Source organism: Mya arenaria, chromosome 13 (genome assembly GCF_026914265.1).
Source record: "Mya arenaria isolate MELC-2E11 chromosome 13, ASM2691426v1".
In the NCBI taxonomy this organism is placed as follows: domain Eukaryota; kingdom Metazoa; phylum Mollusca; class Bivalvia; order Myida; family Myidae; genus Mya; species Mya arenaria.
This window is the reverse complement of record NC_069134.1, coordinates 23,228,986-23,251,289: the sequence shown is the minus strand read 5'-3', so window position 1 is coordinate 23,251,289 and position 22,304 is coordinate 23,228,986. Positions and strand designations below refer to the sequence as shown.

General features: G+C 35.5%; 1 protein-coding gene and 1 long non-coding RNA gene across 10 annotated transcripts in view; both read right to left on the bottom strand.

The window, feature by feature from the left end:
• Positions 1-22,304, bottom strand: part of LOC128213149 (microtubule-associated serine/threonine-protein kinase 3-like) — a 115,679-nt gene that overhangs the window by 28,033 nt on the left and 65,342 nt on the right. For 6 of the 9 annotated variants that reach the window (XM_052918699.1, XM_052918698.1, XM_052918693.1 and 3 more), the window contains exons 2-4: positions 13,459-14,050; positions 11,468-11,499; positions 11,025-11,104 (exon numbers count right to left, since the gene is read on the bottom strand). In XM_052918699.1, coding sequence (XP_052774659.1) covers positions 11,025-11,104; positions 11,468-11,499; positions 13,459-13,800 — 454 coding nt within the window. In that variant the 5' untranslated portion in view covers positions 13,801-14,050. The remainder of the gene's footprint in view (positions 1-11,024; positions 11,105-11,467; positions 11,500-13,458; positions 14,051-22,304) is intronic. The other 3 variants (XM_052918690.1, XM_052918692.1, XM_052918691.1) reach the window with 1 other exon arrangement.
• Positions 17,847-18,962, bottom strand: LOC128213150 (uncharacterized). The gene is made up of 3 exons (XR_008257688.1): positions 18,908-18,962; positions 18,423-18,520; positions 17,847-18,091 (listed from the first exon to the last, which is right to left on the bottom strand). It is a non-coding gene; the product is annotated as an uncharacterized LOC128213150 (long non-coding RNA).

The following is a 22,304-nucleotide window of genomic DNA, read 5'->3' as shown; positions in this document are numbered from 1 at the left end:
CCTGAGCCACTAGCTTAGCAAACAGATGTCAACATAGCTAGACCTGAGCCACTAGCTTAGCAAACAGATGTCAACATAGCCACACCTGAGCCACTAGCTTAGAAAACAGATGTCAACATAGCCAAACCTGAGCCACTAGCTTAGAAAACAGATGTCAACATAGCCAAACCTGAGCCACTAGCTTAGCAAACAGATGTCAACATAGCCACACCTGAGCCACTAGCTTAGCAAACAGATGTCAACATAGCCACACCTGAGCCACTAACTTAGCAAACAGATGTCAACATAGCCAAACCTGAGCCACTTGCTTAGCAAACAGATGTCAACATAGCCAAACCTGAGCCACTTGCTTAGCAAACAGATGTCACCATAGCCAAACCTGAGCCACTAGCTTAGCAAACAGATGTCAACATAGCCAAACCTGAGCCACTTGCTTAGCAAACAGATGTCAACATAGCCAAACCTGAGCCACTAGCTTAGCAAACAGATGTAAACAAAGCCAAACCTGAGCCACTTGCTTAGCAAACAGATGTCAACATAGAACTAGCCAAGAGGGCCACTCATCACATGAAGTAGAACTGACAGAAAATCTATCAATTGCCAAGATGCTGCAGGCATGTTCTTGTAAGTGGCTTCCAATTTCCATATTTACCCCATTGACCGAATAGTAAATACAGTGGTAGAAACTGTTCCAATTCATCTTATTTTTCTAGATCTCAGACTACTCCTGCTATTCTGTTTCAGAATGAAATTGCTTCAAGGCTGAAACATGAGGAAATTACTTCCATGCTTTGGCACTATCAATGTGTACGGTAATGTAGCTAATTTCAAACCAGTGAGACTAATTTCTGAAATATTTTCTGTAGCTCTTGACTTCTAAAGATACTAACGATGAAAATTTAAACTAAATGAAGTTCCTTAGAATCAACTTTTGAAACTTCCATTACCAACTAAGTATTTTAATGAGGAAATTACAAATTACAAAAAAAGGAGTCGAACCCAAATCCAACCATGCAAGACTGTACTTACAAGCTGAGAATGACAAACCAGTATCTAGTCGAAATATTCCTAAGCGCCTGAAGAATTTTTGGGCTTTTTTACGTTTCGCTCTCAACTTTTTCACACTCCAAACAAACAGCATGATTTAAATAATTTGTTATCTAACTTTGCACAATTTGAATATATTTGCCTGCACACTTTTTTAACACACCATAAACAATGCTAAAATATGCTTGTCATATAAAACAATTTCTATTTATAATTAAGTCTTTCATAATCAATTAATTATCTTCACCAGTTATGCTTAGACAATATATAGTAAACAAATGTCAGACAAGTGGGGCACGTTGAAATATATACTCAGTTATACAGCAGCCAGGGTTCAGAGGACCAGATTTCACTGGATTTTATCTCCTGAAATTAAGGTTACAAATAACAGTATGAACTTTAGTTACAATGATTATCTTTACAGTACTACATTTGGTATAAATACAGACAAACAGACAGAGAATACCAGGGCTGTCTTTCTAGTGACTTTTGGCCCAAATTTTGACCCCATTCCCTAAATTTAAAAGTATGTTTTCCCCTCCAGACTGTCCTTAATATGAAGGAAAAGATTGACTAAAATTGGACAAAATATAGCCAAGATTGAGGCATTTTCTTCTACAATATGCTGTCATTTAATTGGATTGTGCATCTTAATTATATAAGACACAACCATACATTTATAAGACATTTTAATTTGGAATAAGTCATATAAGTACATATCAAAAAGTTCATTTCACTGACAAAAATCTCCTTTGGGAGGGCTCCTGACCCATTCCAAAAAGCAAAAAAACACCTCTGAATATGATTTTTGTTTTCAAGCATATGTATTTGAATGGTTAACACATAGTTGTGATAGAAGTCATAGAAACTGTGAAAGTTACACGAAGTTCCATACCTCATGACAGTTTCAATCTAAATTTGTCTACAAGTGAAAACTTTGTTTATAATGTAATAATGACAGGAGTGACACTTATATAAATTCAGAAAATAAATCACCGCATAGGGAACGATTGTCTGTATTACTTTTAATACCAACATAATATTTAAAGCCAGCATTATGGGCACTGATAAATATGTTAATTATATTTTCTCTGGCAACGTGTATATCAAGTTCCATTTGAATATCTTGAAGATTTTTTGAGTCATGACCATGGTTAAAGTTTTTGCACATCAATGTCGATGATGACACCAAGGATATCACAGTACCTAGCACAGTACCTCTGTCTTCAAAAAGAAATGAGCTAACAAGTGGGTTTCAATGCACATCCATACTTCATAGTTATGCACCAGTCAATCATAACCACGGCCCCCCAGGTCAGGGGAATAGTGGGGACTTTGACTTTCGGTCCAGCCAAGCCCGGGTAAAATTCCCGCCCTGCTGGTAAAATCCCCACAATGACAAAACCACCACATTCACCTGGCATTGCGGTTTCACTTGAAAAGTAAAAACAAGGCCCATTTCTCCCGCTATCCCCAGTATACCCCCATATCTGGGGGGGGGTCGTAGTTAAAATTGACTGGTGCATTATATGTCAGAGGGGCATAACTCACCAATATTTCAACATGGAAATGGGGCTTGTTAGTTCAATTATAAGTTCAATAATGTTCCCATGGTGCTTGTTAGTTGTATTAAAAGTTCCATAATCTTCTCCCAGGCTCATTTATTATCATGGTTATGCCAGTTGTTACAGTTTTAATATATTCTAACATCGCCTTTCTCCAGCTTCTTAAACTTAATTTAACTATGGGGCCTTGTTGTTTCTACTGTAATAATTATTTAAGCCAAGGTTGATGGGTGGAACCTTAACCACCAGACAACTCTCAATTATTTTTTTTCCAGAAAACTCTTTTTGAAATATTGCTTCTAATGAAAGAATATAAAGAAGAAAAATTAATGTTTGTTATATTGTTATGAAAGTATCATAACTGCTTTGTCAACCAAGATTGTATTCTTTTCGTCAAATGTTTGGTCAAGAACCCTAACTTAACTATAATGAACTTGAAACTATTTGTAAGAGCTTTCAAACCAAATCTACTTGTTACATTTGTTTTCTTACACGCCAACATTGTAAAACATCTTCAAGTTGATGAGAAGGTGTGCGCCTACAAAACCATATCTGACCACAACAGACAAATATCAGTAACGACTGAGGTTTATCCCAAAATCGTCAACTTGTCACCATAGTGCAAAAACTCGCTAAACATAAATTATATTTAAATCTCAAGCATTTAAATCATTTTCTGTAGTGTGGTGACTAACTGTTCATCTCATTATATCAAAGCATATCTAACATTGTATCTGAAAATCAATTAGAACAATCACTTGGATAGAGTTGTTGACATGGGTATGTTCTGTGCAAACATTTGCAATGGTCGATTAACGATCAGTCTTGTAAGAAATATAAATTACCATACAGACAGAAGAAGTCCTATCAAATGATGAGATTTTGGGATGCAAATTGAATCAACGCATATCAAAGATTTTTCTTGGAAACTTTTTTATTCACATGGTAATGTGAACTTTGGAAGTGTAATTACAGAGCTGTATTGAACAGGTTCTAATATAAAAAGATGTTAAAACAGCATTCCATACATTTTTTTTTTTTAATATTCTTGACTGAGCCAAGGCATACCAAAGTGGATTCAGGGGGGGGGGGGGGATACTATTTCAATATATGATAAAAAGAGAAATAAAATACATCCAAAATGCACCATTTCAGAACTGAAATTGTTAAAATGTTCTTGGGGGTACCCCCAAATCCCCCTGCCAACACTATATAAATTTCAGTTCTGGGGGAGTGGTGCAAATCAAAGGTTACAGCCCTAAATTAAGCCCCCTCTAATGTCAAATCCTGGATCTCCAAAATAAGTAATTGTGACCTTTCTCAATGCATATCAAGCACACATATCAGTAAAATGGAGACTTTCAATTTATTTGGACTTTTGAGGAACTTGCATCACTTCTTATTCTATGCTCGAAATTTCCCTAAGATCTATCTTTGAAACAGAATCAACAACTTCTATGAGAGAATCAAGATCATTCTGTAGGTAAAGAAAGCAAAATTTGCCAGAATATGATATATTCTAGCTGCCAACAGTGCCTTACATGGAAAATTAGTATGTATTATGTAAAATGTAGAGATTTTCCCTTCAAGAAACTGGCAGAGGAAAAAAAACTGTATTTGGCTACAATGTGAATGTGTAGGATGATGTATAATATAGCCAAGAATAGAATAAGTCCCATATATACATAATCCATAGATGGGCTTGAAAGCCGGTAATTAATGTCAATGAATATTAAAAATAAACTATGTTCAAGAGAGAACAAGCCTTCAACTGACAGTATCTCTTAACACTGTGCATATATGCATGTCAATCCCTGTTTAATTATGTTTTTTCAAGGGCTTGAATCAATTGAAAAGGATAGTGTATTAGATCACGCTGATTCAGACTTATTTTTAGAATTTTTTTTAATCCATCATTTTACTTTATTTCCTAGATTATATGTCTTTATATATCTTAACATTTTAGTCTATAAAATAGTTGAAAGTATATGATGAATCACATGCTTAATTTTAAAGCCTCTTTGTGCAATAACATTTAAAAATTCTTAAAGAATGAAGTAGTCACCAGTGTTTAACCAGACATAAATGCCTACCTAGCCAAGAGAGACACTTATTTTTGCGGAGTTTGGAACGACCACGATTGCGCGTCTGTAGAACACTGTCATCATGACTCAGGCTCAGATTCTCGAAGGAATTCGTCGCCCACAGCTGGAGAGACGCGCGCCGGTGACGCGGCACGGCTGATCCGTCGTCAGCTATTTCTGGAAACCTTCCTGGTACTCCAAGATACATGGCTGGAGTCACTTGTACTATTATTTTAATATTCTTAGTGTTCCTTATTTGAATGGGCACAACTTCTTTCCTTCACTTTCTCTATTTTCTTTCCACAAGTTTATTCATTTTTTTTTTTACAATCTTATAATGAACAACTCACAAATATGTCTTTGACATCTTTATGAAATCTTGTAAGAAGATAAATTCCTATATTCAGTGTCACCTAAACAACTGTCTCTTTGCTAATATCCTACTTTATATCATGCTTAAAGCCACAGTATGACCACACATCGTGCACTTTCTTTTAGCCACAAACAGTTAAACATCATACTTTAAAACAACACTATCTTGTCAACATCAAAATGAAACCATTGTACACTTCTGTCTTCAAAAGCATAGTTGAACAACGAGCTATGTAATGGTTACATGCTTAAAATACATACTTGTTTCCTTAATTAGGACGATATAATTACTCTGATTCAATCATTATATAGCATTTCAAAGGTTCTGGTCTTACCACTTAACAATACTTCTAAATATGTGAGCTCATATAACCATGAATCATAAGAAAGCCCTCAGTCATCATGATTTTTCTTCACAAATATGTTTGATGATCCCAATATGAATTATAAGAAACATAAATTAACTCCAACACTTTAATGTAGCACTTTAAAACTTAAGACTAAAATAGTAAATTATCTCAGTTCTCTAAAGTATGGTGTATAATAAATAATTGTTTATACACTGACTTTATATCTCCATTCTGTGTACACTGGCTATAGCCATGAATGTCTTGCACTGTTAAAACAAGATGGACCAGGCAACCCAGTGATTTAGCATACACATTTCTAGGTCTCCAGTATATCTCGCAAGTATCCGAAAACTGTCTCTTCAATTAGGTAGGTATTGTTTCTTCATTAGCTATTCAAATACTCAATTAAATATTCCGTATTTATAAGACACTAACAAGATTATCATGACCCTGTCTGACATTATTTGTACAATTAATATGTATAGAATTATGCCTTATATACATATATTTATATATTATGCATAATCCTAAAATTCAGACAACCATTAATTCTAGTTTTTTCTCTACAGTCTCCTTTCGCCAGTGAATCTCTTGATCTTAAACAATTAAAACCATGATGACACTCAAATCCTGGCATTGGGAGCCCAGATGGCACTCCATTCCTGACATCATGAACACACAAGCCAGTATGCAGATGTCAGTCACAAGCTGACTAAGTTAACTAGCTCTACCACAGTATTTGATTATTTGATAGTAAGTGTTCTGGGGAAAGCTAAGGCATCCTTATAATATAGTGTTAACTGTGGATCAATATACCATTACTTGTGAGGGACTGAGAGATTGCATTTCCATGACGTTTTCAATGGGAGTACCGTTCCTATTAAAATATTGAACACAACAGTAACTGTTGACAATTCACAATTGACATCAGATCAAATATCATAATTACAAAATAAATGTTTTTTTTAAAACCTAAAACCAATCATTTCACTGAATTCTTAGATATGCTTTCTAGTCTTAATGTTACGTTCAATTTTTATTTTTTTTATTTTATCAGATATTGACCTCTCTGTTGATAAATCTTAAAATATCAATTCAACAATGTCAAGTTGATTGTTTTATGAAAAGCAAATCAATGTTCCTTTAAGGTGATACTAGATTCATTCATATCCGACTAAAAAGATAAAGAAAATCTCTTTTGTTGATAAAACCTTACCTAATATTTGCATAGCAAATCGTGAATTGCCATCTCGCTACAACTTTGATACCATTATTACCTACTTATATGAGATAATATAATGCCAGACTTTGTAAATACTTAAGGCAGGTTCAGCATGAGTTCAGCATTTCATATCTTATTATATATCTAAAAATTTGTGCCAAATAGAGTAATGCTTAATTATATCTAATTGGGTGTTACTTTAAATATCTACAAAAAAAACCATTTTGTCATATTGAGGAAATATACATTCTTTTGATATGACAAAATATGAACTTTTGTTTGCTCACTATGCTGGTCTCCGTGAGGGCAGAAGGGTGCCTATGCTGGTCTCCGTGAGGGCAGAAGGGTGCCTATGCTGGTCTCCGTGCGGGCAGAAAGGTGCCTATGCTGGTCTCCGTGAGGGCAGAAGGGTGCCTATGCTGGTCTCCGTGAGGGCAGAAGGGTGCCTATGCTGGTCTCCGTGAGGGCAGAAGGGTGCCTATGCTGGTCTCCGTGAGGGCAGAAGGGTGCCTATGCTGGTCTCCGTGAGGGCAGAAGGGTGCCTATGCTGGTCTCCGTGAGGGCAGAAGGGTGCCTAAGCTGGTCTCCATGAGGGCGGAGGGGTGCCCATGCTTGTCTCTATGAGGGCGGAGGGGTCCCTATGGTGGTCTCCATGAGGGCAGAAGGATCCCTATGCTGGTCTCCATGAGGTCGGAGGGGTGCCCATGCTTGTCTTAATGAGGACAGAAAGGTCCCTATGCTAGTCTCCATGAGGGCCGAAGGGTCCCTATGCTGGTATCCATGTGGGCAGAGGGTTGCCCATGCTTGTCTTAATGATAGAAGGGTCCCTATGCTGGTCTCCATGAGGGCTGAGGGGTGCCCATGCTTGTCTTAATGAGGACAGAAAGGTCCCTATGCTGGTTTCCATGAGGGAAGAAGGGTGTTACAAAAAAGGACAGGGTTCAGCACCCTTTAAGAACTCTTTAGTTATAACTCTATTGAGTACCAATGACTACATTGAGGTCATCTAGGCTATGACAATATCTCAACAATACTTCATCCAGAACCAGACAAGATAAATTAAAAACTTCTCCTGGTTTCCTGTTGCATGATGTGGGCTTCCATGCTTGAAAGATGACTTTACCTGATTTGAATGCCTTCCAGAGCTTCATTAGTTATTAATGAATAAACAATGTTCTGTCTCTGACCAAGAAATCAATGTCCACAATTTCCTGTTGTATTTTTGGACAGACATTTTGCAAGAAATATTGAAAACATTAATGACAAAATTACAATATAACTAGTGGGGATCAGATGTACAATTAAGTGGATAATTAAGTTGAATTGAGTGGATATCTTCTTAACATGCTTCATGTCCACAGTATTATCACCTTACTGACACAGGTTAGCATACAATGGGGATGTGAGGAAGTACTTTTAGCTTCTGTTATATGTTGCTCACAGCCATGCTCCTACATCTATTCCGTAGGAAGCTCGTTACCCAGGGATGCCAATGAGATAGGAGTATCCCCATCACACTATATACAAATAATCTCTAATCTCTAATATTTTGCATACAGATAAAGCCAACAATTTCAATTTTAAAGTTTTTTGGCCAAAAAAGAGGAAATCAGCTGAAAAGAGGAAAATTGGCATCCCTGGTTCACTGACCATGCTGTAAACCTGTGTGATACTACTAAGATGAGGGATCAAATCTCCTAGGGCTTACTCGATGGACACTATGACCACTGTCACTATCCTTATGAAGCATCGTGCATTCACAAAGATTGACGGAGAAAACAATGCTTGTGCTTACTTGATGAACACATTATGACCACTGTCTCAATCCTTATCAAGCATCTTGCATTCACAAGGATTGAAGGAGAAAACAATGCTGTGCATACCACAAACAAACCAGCTAATCATATAAAAACCAACCCTCTCTGTTTACTTCCAGTTATCTACAGTTACTATTAAAAGCAGCCTCCACTGGCCTCCAGCAGTCAATGTCATGTGTGTGTTTATTGTTTATCAAGGTCAACATTATCATACGTGAACTAGGTTATCATATATTAACTTGTGACCCAAGAAAAGGACAGTCATTAACTTTGATACAAAATTTGAAACAAACTTAACTGATATAGCTAGTGGCCAAAATGCTGAAGTGGTTGATATTTCGAAATTTTATCACACATTCAGTGTAATAATCACTTGAAATAATTTCAGTTTCATTTGTGATACATCATATATAACCATTCTTTATGAGTTTTATAACTGATTTCTCCATTAATTATGGGAGTTAATCTGACAAGTTCCAGGAGAAAGTAACCCCCTATTTAGTCTACTTTTCCCTTAAATCAAGAAGTATTTTTCGGTGATCTGAATAATGGAGTAAGAAAATGTGATTGCTCTGTGGCGCTCTTAAATCATAGCCAGATTTTTTGGCCTTGCTAAACTACTGTATTTTGTCGCTGGCAACATGTATACCAAGTTTTCCAATAAACAGAGGGTTATTTTTTGGTGATCTGAATAAGATAATTGTTTGGATGCAGTCCACCATTTCGACCTTTCATGAACAATAACCAATGTAGTAGTCGAGAATAAAGCTTAGCAGCTAACTTTCCTTGTGCTTTTTTAAATGTCATTCAAATGTTGCAATATATATATAATGTACACACATCAGGATAATGTAACAAAAAGTAGCCCACATGAACCCATACCCACACACAAAGTGCTTCGAAACCTCCTTCATGCAAAGTTTTAAAATAAAACAAAAGGGCCTAGGCCCTATATCGCCCACCAGATCAAAAATGACCAACTAGTCAGTGGAATTATCGAAATCTTAGCCTTGTGGTCACAGATAAGATTTTCGAAGTTTTTACTTTTTAAGTATGAAGAAAACCTTGGACCCCTTGGGTGGGGACATTTTTTACCCCATGGTCATAATATGAACAATCTTGGTAAAGGACCACTACATAAGGCACTAAACATCAAGAGTCTGGGCCTTGCGGCTTCAGAGAAGAAGACTCCCAAATATTTTACTATATTTGTTTATTGCAAACTTGTGACCACTGGGGCGGGGCCACTTTTGATGGGGTTTCAGGGAAGAATTGATGTTTTAAGTTTTAAAATGTTGATGCCAGACAATTGGCATCACAATAGCACATCTTGAGCACAGATTGAGCACTCTGTTATATTAAATGTTTTTCCTTTTTGAGCAAACAATATACAAGATGATCTTCAAGACAAGGATGGTAAGTAAGTTAATAATGTTAGTCAGACAGAAACTAAAAGCAACCATTAAAGGCTGAAACATCAAATATTGTCAGCATGATCCTATACCACACCTACTCAAAGAAAGGAAAAGAAATTCTTCCAGTTTTCACAAAAGATTAATCCCTCATTGTGACAGGAATAAGATGTGATCCCCAGTGAACAGGGTTTTTCATTTCTAGTTATTCCACATAGCGAAAATCACATTAGTAAAAAGGATTACCGTGCAGTAACTGGCGGGGTATAAGCTCAAGGGAATGCATAATGATGACAATTACATTATTTTTACTTCTGACCCCAGTGAAATTAACAATAATTGTCTTATTCAAGAAGAAAATGTGATTCTCTGCAATTATCTGGAAAGGCAGGAAAGCAAATTACACAGAAAAGGTAACGAAACACTTATGGGGGAAAAGTGTCTGGTAATTAACTGGAAAAAATAATATTTCACCTTAACAGAACAATTATTTATCGTTAAGTACATTCAGCAAGTATAATTGCATCAATTTAAATACATTTTGCAAATATTTCCACTTTTTGAATTAAGAGCAATCAATATGAGGTTCACCATTGTACAGCATTTTTTCAACTCAGGCTATTTCTAAGCCTGTAATATTCTTTTAGAAGTCTGACACCAAATAAAATTAGACACCATACTAGCAGAGACCAGTATAATCTGTCAGTAATTCAATAACATAAATGCAAAGAACGCTTCGCTTTGGAACCTTTACAGCACTAAGTGATCAAAATTCACACTATATTAAGAAGAATAAACCTTTTAAACAAGCAAAAGAGAGCAAACACCAATACTCATCTTTTTTTTTCAGTCGAAAAAATTGCAAAACTGGACAATTAAAACAAGATTTATGGGCCTTGCTAATCATGTGTGTATTGTCTCTGCCAGGAAGTATACCAAGTTTCAGTTGAATAACTTGAATGGTTTTTATGTTATGGCCATGGCTTAGGTTTTAGCGCGACTTGACAACGTTAACACCGAGGTTAACACAATAAAATGAAGAAACAAGCTAGCAACTGTTTTTCAGGCTTGTGGAAGATTTTAAACTTCTTTTGATTTATGTAAAACTTGTATGATTCTAATGTTTGGTTTCTTATTTTGGAAGAGGAGACTTACCATAAAAGTGTGGGGAGGGACATCTTGCCTGCAGAATGGGTGACTTGTTGGGCCCGACCACTGACTTCCGGGGACCACGACTGAAATATGGCAGTACATATGTAGAGCACAATACTGGGTGTAAGTATTGCCACAATTGCTATTTTTATATGGAATTATGCCTATCTTGGGCTAAGCCATTGGTAGTATTTAATTTACAGTCTTTCCAACAGACTGCTATTGTAAATGCCTAAATGGTACTTCCTGATTTCCAGGGGTTAGATCAACTTCACAGTAACCTCTTAATATTATAGAATAAGTTATGACTATCTTGGAATACAGTAACTCAAGGCTAAACAATGGAAATATGGGAGATAACAACTATTATCTTTTTACTACTGCTAAGGTAAGGGAGAGAAATGTTACAAATCTTCTTCAAAGATACTCCAGTAGAGTTGTCTTACTTGCTGGATCTTCTGGAAAAGCTGAGCTCTTTCTGCAACAAAACAAAATGTGACAAATTAATTATACTGCTGTAGCAATCTAACAATACTTGAACATGTTCAACATGTGCAACAAGAAAAGAAAGCAAATATATTCAAAGAGAGTTAAACACTTTCAATCCTTAAGTTGGTTCAAAATACAGTTACCTTGACAACGGTGCAAAACATTTACCACACCCAACCCTTGTTATTGAAAGTATACATAATTTGCAATTGGCCCTCTTTGTGTATAGTTTCAATTACTTGAATGGTGGGTGCGGTAACAATTGCAAAATCAATGGAGGTGGTTCAAAGCTAGCTGGTCCAATGTATTATCAACAGAATAACTAAGACATATCAGCACTTAATAAGGATTATATATATTGTAACATAAGAATGTATTTTGAAACATAAGAAACCAAGTAAAATCATTTAGGAACTGAAGGAATTAAATATTCTAGCCAAAAAACAAATTGTGATGGTAAATTTGACCATTGGTAGGAATGAATAAAAGCACAAATCCCTGAACTTCATTGTTGTGGTCCAGGGAGTTGAGTTAAATAATAATAATAATAAGGTCGCTTGGCAGGTCCATGGTAGGTGGGGGTCACTTTGTCCCCCTTGAAGGTTTTGAGTTTGAAGCATTTTAGCATGTAACATTGCCGTTAAACATATCTGTACTTGATGTTAAGAGTAAAAAAAAAAATGAATAAGATTGTTCTTGTCAAGGACTCTTTAAATCACAGAAATTCTGAAGTTTCTCACGGCTAAATTTGCTGCACTTTGTTTTCAAGGGGAAACTTCTGAGAAAAACTCAACACCAGGGAATAAGATAGGCAATTACTCACAATAAACCCCACTTAAGACCTTTATCCCTCAAGAAAGATCATTATAAGATTGCCACAAATTAAGCAGTTTTGTTACTACCAAGGCTGATGCAATTGTTGATGTATTCTCACCTTATTCTCATTTTAATCATACAAAAATAAAAGGATTTCCAGATAACTTAATTTTAATGAATTTGTCTATCTTCAGGTTAATTGCCTTTATATAATTTATTCATGTTACTAAAACCAAATATTTTGGCACAATAATGATGATTTATTTTATTGTGTGAAGTTAAATGAAGACGTATAGTATAGTAGTATATCCATCAATAAATTATCATTAATAAACAGTTTGCCCTCATAATGCTGTTTAAAAAAGAGTTAGCAAACCCATAAGACATTTTTATATGTATAAAGTCAAATAACTTAATCTACTTATTGATTAATAATTGATATCAAGATTGAAAAAACCTGACAATCAATAAAGATTTAGAGTTAAAACCTCCCTCACCTTAACAAAAAAATATAGTAAATATGTATCTTCTAGTAATATTTGGTTTAAGCTTGTAAAAAAAATGAGTATATTTCTTAATTAAAAGGGAGATAATATCCAACAAAGTCAGTTTCACGTGCGTGATTTTTCACAAGACCAGACTATTATGGCAAACATGTGACAAGTAGGATTGACCAGGACAAATCCCCATCCCCCTTTCCACTTAAACAAGCCTATATGGTAAACATCCATCTCCCTTACATGACAATACTAATGGTGCAATTATAGCGTTTGGTGAAAATACCTTATATGTTACTGAAGCTGTTGAACCATTACCAGAACATAATGGGAGTTTAGCATGTTATTGTTCAACAAGTTTAATACAAACAATGTTTCTATATTCATTAGGGATATTCATATAAAACCAAACAGATGCAAGTGTAATAACATGTTTGGAGAAAAAATCTGAAAAGAATATTTTGGAATTTAGTCTGATAGTTCAATATATTTGTTTGAAAACATAGGTCAATAATGCATTTAAAATGGCAATGCACACAAAATGAGATATTGCTTTTCATTTAACATAGATTTTCTACTGCATTTCAACTCTGGGTCTGGTTGTAAACACTACAATTTTTTATTACAAACTTTACCTTCAATGAAATAGGCGAGCGTGTGTGTGGAAATTCAAAAACTTCATCGTCACTTAGGTTGAATTTGACTCCCAAAGGACAGCGTATAATCTCATTTGTGTAGTCGTTCACAGATACTGAACGCCTTATACCCTTGGGTGATAGAAAATACCTCCGCAAGTCTGTCTCACTGTTCGACATTGGCATATAGTCCTTATCCTGTTGCTTGATTTTCTGGTATGCCTTTGTATCATTCAAGGACACTGTTCGTGTAAGCGGGTTGGGTACAGACAGATGATATGTCCCCACTGGCTCCACTTTTTTCTCCTCAAGATCATTCTCACCTCCTTCTCTTGTTGCCATAGCAACACATTGAGAATTACAACATTTACATTAAAACACCATCTTCATAAACATGACCTTGAGACACTGACAAATCCAATGTCAAGGTCAATTGTTGTTTGTATTCATATTTGTCTTGTCATATTCCAGCACCGCTTCGATCATCCATGTTTTTTAATCCACTTTATTTAATCCACTTTATTTACTTTTAAACTTTGTGACAACATATTTTTAAACTTAGACTACTTAAAGTCCAGCCAAGTTGTCTATCCTAAATAAACAGCAATACAGACAATGAACATTTCAAGTAAAACACAAACTCATATAAAATTCTTCAACTATGGAAATTTCCAAACAGCCTTTTTAATACCATGCCTAACAACAGATCATCATCTATATATGCCTCATAGCAACCACTTAAATTAATTTCTTATCTCTCTCCACATCAAAGACTTTGAAATGATTTCCTTTAACAGAGAAGGTCCATACTACTGAAGTATCTACGAACACATATTTTCTCTTTTCAGTTTTTTTTTTATTTGATGAGATGAGAAAAATCAATTACAAAAAATAAATAAGAAAGAGGTATAAAAACATCAAAATGACACAAGAGAGAACGCTGAAAATAATGAGAAAACAACAATCGATCACCCTGCAATGACTCAAGAAAAAAAATCCGAAATAGAGGAAAGGCTTCAAATTTCCCAAGTTACAGAAAGTCACAAATCCCCTAAACAATTCATAAACATTTAAAATATCCTCCAATTTAGGAGAAAAGCGAAACAGTCTGATTTGGATAATAGCAAAAAAATGGGAAAACAGCGGTCAGCCCAGCTGTCAATACAACAAAATGGAGATAAACAATATCTGCTGGGACCAACAATCTTGGAATGATTTATTCTTTGACATGCAGTCTGGATTTTTTACCCAGATCAATCTTCAGTTAATCTCATCAAGCCCTATTCTTTACAATGAGGTATCATGATGTTTCTCCCCTCGCCCAAATGATTCAATCATGGGAGGAATGTGTTGTCACCAGATTTGAGAATTCCTGCTGAACCTCTCTTTTCTCCTCACTGTTAAAGATCGTGGAATTTTGGTTCAAAACTGCTTTACCATATACCATTTAGTCATTAATTGCTTTATTAAGTCAGTTATTTAGAGGCTTGTGGATGCACATAAGCTAATATAGAGGCATTTGAAGGACATTTTTCACTGAACACTTAGCATTTATTTTTGGTCTTTTAAACAATTTAAAGTCAGCATCAGGCTCAGGACCCACCCTGCCAACTTAATTGTTAAGAAAACCAAACACAAACACTTACTATTACTTCAATTTGTGTGACTGCAGCTCAGAAGATATTGACTGTATGAGCATGCATTTAAAGAAACATCTACTGCGTTCAAAGCATTCAGAGCTCCTCAGCCATTTTTATCGAAAACAACCTTGGATGTATTTGGACGATTTACATACTCAACAAGAGTAGTCACAGACAGCTATATCCCCCGCCTCATGGGGGCATTTATTGTAAAGAGAGCCAATCAATGGTAAGGGTAGTTTCTCAGGAACATAAGAAATGCGTAAAATTAAGAAAGGGCAATAACTCTTCCTAAAATGGTCGAATCGCAAATACTCGACAATATGCGCTGCGTCACTATATAGTCATCAATCTGTGAAAATTTGGTAGAAATCGCATGAAAAACGTAATAGGAGTTGCGAAGAAACCAATTTTAAATGTAAAAAAAAAAGGGCAATAACTCTTTCAAAAATGGCTGAATCGCGAAAGCCCGACAATATGCGCTGTGTCACTATAAAGACATCAATCTGTGAAAGTTTGGTAGAAATCGCATGAAAAACGTAAGAGAAGTTGCAAAGAAACCAATTTTAAATGTAAAATAAACAAAGGGCTATAACTCTTTCAAAAATAGTCGAATCGCAAAAGCCCAACAATGTGCGCTGTGTCACTATACAGTCATCAATCTGTGAAAGTTTAATAGAAATCACGTGAAAAACGTAAGAGGATTTGTGAAGAAACCAATTTTAAATGTAAAATAAAGAAAGGGCAATAACTCTTTCAAAAATGGCAGAATCGCGAAAGGCCAACACTACGCGCTGCGTCACTATACAGTCATCAATCTGTGAAAGATTTGAATCAGGACAGCCCGACAATATGCGCTGCTTCACTTTATGATCATCAATCTGTGAAAGTTTGGTAGAAATTGCATGAAAAACGTAAGAGGAGGTGCGAAGAAACCAATTTTAAATGTAAAATAAGCAAAGGGAAATAACTCTTTCAAAAATTGTCAAATCGGGAAAGCCCGACATTATGCCCTGCTTCACATTATGATCATCAATCTGTGAAAGTTTGGTAGAAATCGCATGAAAAACGTAAGAGGAGTTGCGAAGAAACCAATTTTAAATGTAAAATAAGCAAAGGGCAATAACTCTTTCAAAAATGGTAGAATCAGGAAAGCTCGACTATATGCGCTGCTTCACTTTATGATCATCAATCTGTAAAGTTTGGTAGAAATCGCATGAGAAATGTAAGAGGAGATGCAAAGAAATGAATGTGGGACGGACGGACGCACGCACAGAATCGCGCCTACCATTACTTTATCCCCTCGCCTTTTCAAGGCAGGGGATAAAAAGAGTTACGTTTAAGTCCGCTGCTAGTAGATCGCGTAGTAATTTTATTTAGCAGGTAAAATTTATGACTGAACTCTTGGGTATTGTAATTATGTTTGCAATAATACACTTCACTGGCAATCAATTTAAACTTAGATCAATAAATACAACTCAATTGAAAAATTTACGAACTTTTTAATGTACCGGCATACATCCGAGGTTGTTTTCGATAAAAGTGGCCGAGGAGTTCTGAATGTGTTCAAAGTAAACACTACAACATCAAATTCAGACTTTCATCAGACCCAGAACACAATATTTCCAACCATTTTTTTTTTTTCAACTAACTGAAAACATACTTAATCCGTTTGTTCATCCTGAAGAGCAGAACAGAAGGCACTGTTGTCAGAAATACAAGGAACATGTTTACATCTCAGGAAATATCTTTCCTTCAAAATAGGAAAACACTCCAACCTTCAGACTGGAACAGTGCAGACTTTTCAGCAAATATTTATATTATTTAATACGTCGTCAAAACATCATCAATGTGGCTAAAGATTCAACAAATGACTATTTGTAAACAAGTAGCCACTAACTTAAGGCAAATATTTACAGCCATGGCCATGAAAAGTCATACAGCCAACTACCGATGAAAAATGATATGGCCAGTCGATGAACTTACTAAAGCTGCAAAGAAAGAACAGGAAACGGATGAGTATTTTCACTGAGTCTGACAAGAAATTCATTTTAGAAATGACCATGTTTCCTGGACTGACTGAATAAAATCATTCAGGATGGCAATGATCATACCCAAGTACTCTATTAATTGCCGGAGTACTCGAATTCTAATTTACTTCTTGATTACTGGATTGAATGAATCAACAATATATTACTAACTCTTTAGATGTCAAAAATGTCTATAAAATAGTTATAATGTATAACAAGTCTAATGTGGGTGCAAGGCATTAAAGACATGGCCGAATTAAACGTTGTATTCTAATAATGTGGAGAGATTAACCCTTCCCTAAATTTGCCACGAATTGGATGTGGAAAATGGGTGGCAGTTGGTGGAGTATTGGAACGGGTGGCACTTGGTGTAAAATGATGAAAAACAGAATAAAATGGGACTTTGATCTAATTTTTCACCATTTTCCACCAAATGCCACCCCAACGTGGCACTTGGTGGAGTATTGGAACATTTTCCACCAAATGCCACGTGGCAATTTTTTTCACCAAATGCCACCCCAACGTGGCAGTTGGTGGAGTATTGGAACATTTTCCACCAAATGCCACGTGGCAAATTTTTTCACCAAATGCCACCCCAACGTGGCAGTTGGTGGAGTATTGGAACGTTTTCCACCAAATGCCACGTGGCAGTTGGTGGCAAAATTTTCACCAAATGCCACCCCAAGGTGGCAGTTGGTGGAGTATTGGAACAATTTTCCATCAAATGCCACGTTCAGTTTCTTTGATCTTTTTTCACCAAATGCCATGCCAATGTGGCAGTTGGTGGAAATTACGTGGCACTTGGTGGAAATAAAATCATGGGATTTATGAAGTATGCATACAACAACCTAAGAACAACAAAAAACATTTCTTTGCAGTCATTTAGTTTCATATGTACACAAAATTACAAAGGATCACAGTTGATAGTGAAGAGCTGTCTGCATTTCTACATTTGGAGAAATCCTGAAAACAGTTTTAGTATTATTTATTTTGGAGGTTTCATTTTAGCTATCATTATTCAAAATATATTTCAAAATTAGATGCATAAATAAAATGACAACATTAAAAACATACTCTTAAATAAGTTTCTTCAGCTTTGGGCCTAGCCAGATTAATACCAAGTATAACAACAAAATGATATACCATAACTAATTATAGAATTCAGCCTCATACATTGAATCATTGCAAATATGTTTTACAAGAGCACTTGTCTGTTGTATTAGCAATGACAATACAGGTAAAAAGTTAATTTAACTACCGGTTTTGGTATTTTGAATATTGAAATGTCAATAACCTGTTTCTTTTCTTTAGTGATGCAGTCATTCGGTTGTTGTTTTCTGCAAGTTTGGCTATACTTCTTCTGCTATAGAAGTCCCCTATTCATATTTCTTTCTGAAAAAAGCGATCATTTTAATAAATCTGTTCAATATAACAGGGTTTGCCTCACAGAAGAATGTTATTTGTTCTACAATTTGTTCTACAAATGTCTTTGGAAACATGTTTACACCAAGATTCACTTTAATATCTTTATTTTTTCAAAATCATGCAGCCAACAACATGAATTACACCAAGGCTTTGTCAATACCAATAACGATTTTTCTTAAAAACACACACACCCTTTAGATCATATACATCTTCTACATCTTTTCTTGACTGGCATTTAATATTGTTTATCTCACCCTTCATAGCACTTAGTACTTTTAAATAAGTTATGATAAGCTAATAAAATATGATAAAACTATGAGGTCAGTCTTTGTATTGTAATATTCAAATATTTACCAAAAAGGTCTTAGAATCTTGTCCAAGTACATTGTCATCCTTATGGGGGGGGGGGGGTTGTCTGGAAAAAATGTGTATAGCATTTCTTTATACATCTTCAACTTCATTGTACAAATTGAATGATAATTTTTAAACTTAGTACATTGCTTGACTGAGTATTTGTCAATTATTTTGGAATAAAGTGAAACATACTTGACAGTACATGCATAACGCTTATCTCTTAGTCAAACTTTAAACAAAGACAAAGAGCCTAATATGTGTAAAAATAAAATAAAATGATAAGTCATGATCTTTTTTGGATGTTAATATGATAAAAAAAACAGTTACCTTATAATCAATCCATTTTATCAAACAAAACTGCACAAATTTTTCTCTCACTATTCAAAGTTCCACAAAATTAATGCTAGTAACTGTCAGAAGATTCAAATATTTTGAGGAGATTTTCCAGCAGAGAGGTCATTCCGAGTTTAAATCAAACATTAATGCATCCCAGGTGTACCTTTGGGGAAATAGCAACAGAGCACATGTACACAGAAAACTTAGTTTAACTCATCATTATCATGATCATGATAATCACCATCACATTGTTGTTGTCATCATCATCATCATGATCATCATCATCATCATGATCATCATCATCATCACCACCACCACCACCACCACCACCACCATCATCACCATCATCATCATCATCATCATCATCAATAACAACATGTTGTTGTTGTTTTCACCACCACCACAATCATCATGATCACTATCACCACCACCACAATCATCATAATCACCTATACCACCACAATCATATTCACCAACACCACAATGAACTACCAACAACAACACAATTGTCAAAATCAACCACCACCACCACCACCACAATCATCATAATCACCACCACCACAATCATCATAATTACCACCACCACCACCACCACCACCACCACCACCACCATCATAATCATTATCAATAGAACCACCAACATCATAATCATCATCAATAGAACCACCAACATCGTAATCATCATCAGTATAACCTGAGCAACATTACCAGTTAGTTTTAAATAGTAGCATATGTAATGATGCTAAAACAGCAGCATGAACAGCAACTGTCGTAAATTCTATTATTATTCCATCATGATAAGTAATGGTTCCATTTTACAGAACTCTTGAGATTTTCTGAGCCTTTTTTCACCAAATGCCACCCAAAAAATTAACTAAGTTCATTTTTTCACCAACTGCCATATGAAAAATTAACTAAGTCCCAACTTTTTCACCAAGTGCCACATGAAAAAAAAACTGAGTTCAATTTTACACCAACTGCCACCTCCAGTTGGGTGGAAAATTCATGGCAGTTGGTGGAATTCTTGATATTCCACCAAGTGCCACCCATTTTCCACCAAGTGCCACCCATTTTCCACCAAGTGCCACCCATTTGCCATGGATTTGGGTGGCATTTGGTGGAAGTTGGTGGCAAATTTAGGGAAGGGAAGATGCCAAATTGAGAACACAAAAACATATGCACAAACTTTAAGGATCCTTTTAGTTTAAATTCCATCACTGACAATCATATCATCCGTTATAAAATGGCTTAATTTCCATATGTTCATTACAGACAGTACCAAACTAGTTTATTCGGAGCCATTAAGAATGACCATATGAGAAAGTAAATTCCAGGGTTCGAATTTAACTTTGAGGAGCACTCGCAAAATTTTGCGAGTGCATTTTGAGGCAACTCGCAAAATGAAAAATCAACTTGCAATTTTATTATTTGCTTTATTCCCTTATAATATTGACTAATTTAAGTAGAAATTTACACTTAAGACATATTATGAATATTAAAAATTATCAATCTTGAGTGACTCGACTACTAGAACTTGTTGATGGCTTATCCTATTTTGGGGGGGGGGGGGGTACGGAAAGACTCACATCTGATGCTGGCAGTTGCTTGATAACAAAGCTGTCCAATAATTTGCATTGTATATTTACCCTCGCCATCGGGTAATTTAATACCCATTCGACTAGCACGCTACAGATTTCATTAAGTCTGTAAGTATTATAATCAATAACATTATAAATTTGAAATAAAAAAAGCAACAGTAATTGTAGCGTGGATACTTTGGACCATGAAATATATCGATCGACGAAGTCTATTCATTTTGACAGTTGGGCGAAAATATATTCAAAGGATGATGTGGTTTACATCTAGTGCGCGTAAGCGCTAAATTTAGCCAATGATTGAGCTAGGTGATTACGTCATTCGTATTCACTTTGTATAATGCACGCCTCGGAGTATCCCGGAAAGATTCGAGATAAAACTCGGCCTTTTCCGTATTTGTTTTATTTTTGAAAACTTACTAGAGCGGGACTCCGTAATGTCTTCTTTATACTGGTAGTGTAAACATGCCACTTATAGGCTGTTTACACTTGACTACGTAGCGGAGTTAAGTTCATGTTTATTCTACTTTCCTTTTAACATTTTGTGGTCTAGAAAAAACCACTCGCAGAATTTTGCGAGCTTGAATAAAAGTCACTCGCAATTTGTAAATGTCGCTCGCATTTTGCGAGTATGTGAGTCTAAATTCGAACCCTGAATTCTGTTCATTACCTCTAAATATAGGCTTTTGCCCATTACTAAAACAATTGTATCCTACAACATACAACACATTTTAATTTAGCAACAACAGGTTTACGTAATGTTTTAATTTGTAACATGTATTTACGGTATTGATAGATCACATTTATTCGTGTGTTCATGCTGTATAAATGCAGTAGGGCATGTGGGCGAATGTTACTATGCACCATAGGCTTTCATAGCAAATAAACTTATCCAGAATCAATCAAATGAATGTTTCAGCCATAACTGTCAATGTTAAAGCAATTTTGAGTAAATTGATGTACAATAAATCATCCTTCATCTCTCTGACAGCAGGTGGTGTGAATCTATTTGACTAATTACGTATTTAACCCAGTCTTATGTACAAATAAATAAATTTATAATTTGAGGGGTGAAAGTGAAAAGGCTCTATATGCTTTTTTATTTAATATCACTTAGAACCTTTTCGCTTTCACCCCTCAATTTACTATTAAGATGTTAAATTATAAAAGGTAAAACCTACAATGGCCTGGAGCCTTCCCACGCACAAAACAATCACAATATTGCAATTCTGAGCAAAAACAGTGATACGAATCTAGATGTATCTTTCGTCTAAAGAAGCCTGGCTAAGAACAGTACAAATGCAGGATATTGCCATTTAAGAAGGGCATTATTCTTCTTTGTTTATTGGTACACTGTACACAGCAGCACATACTCCATCACTCTCTACCTGTTCAAGAGTCCAAATGACTGTAGACTGCATGATGCCATTAGAAAACTTAATGTACCAGTCAATTGTTACCATGGC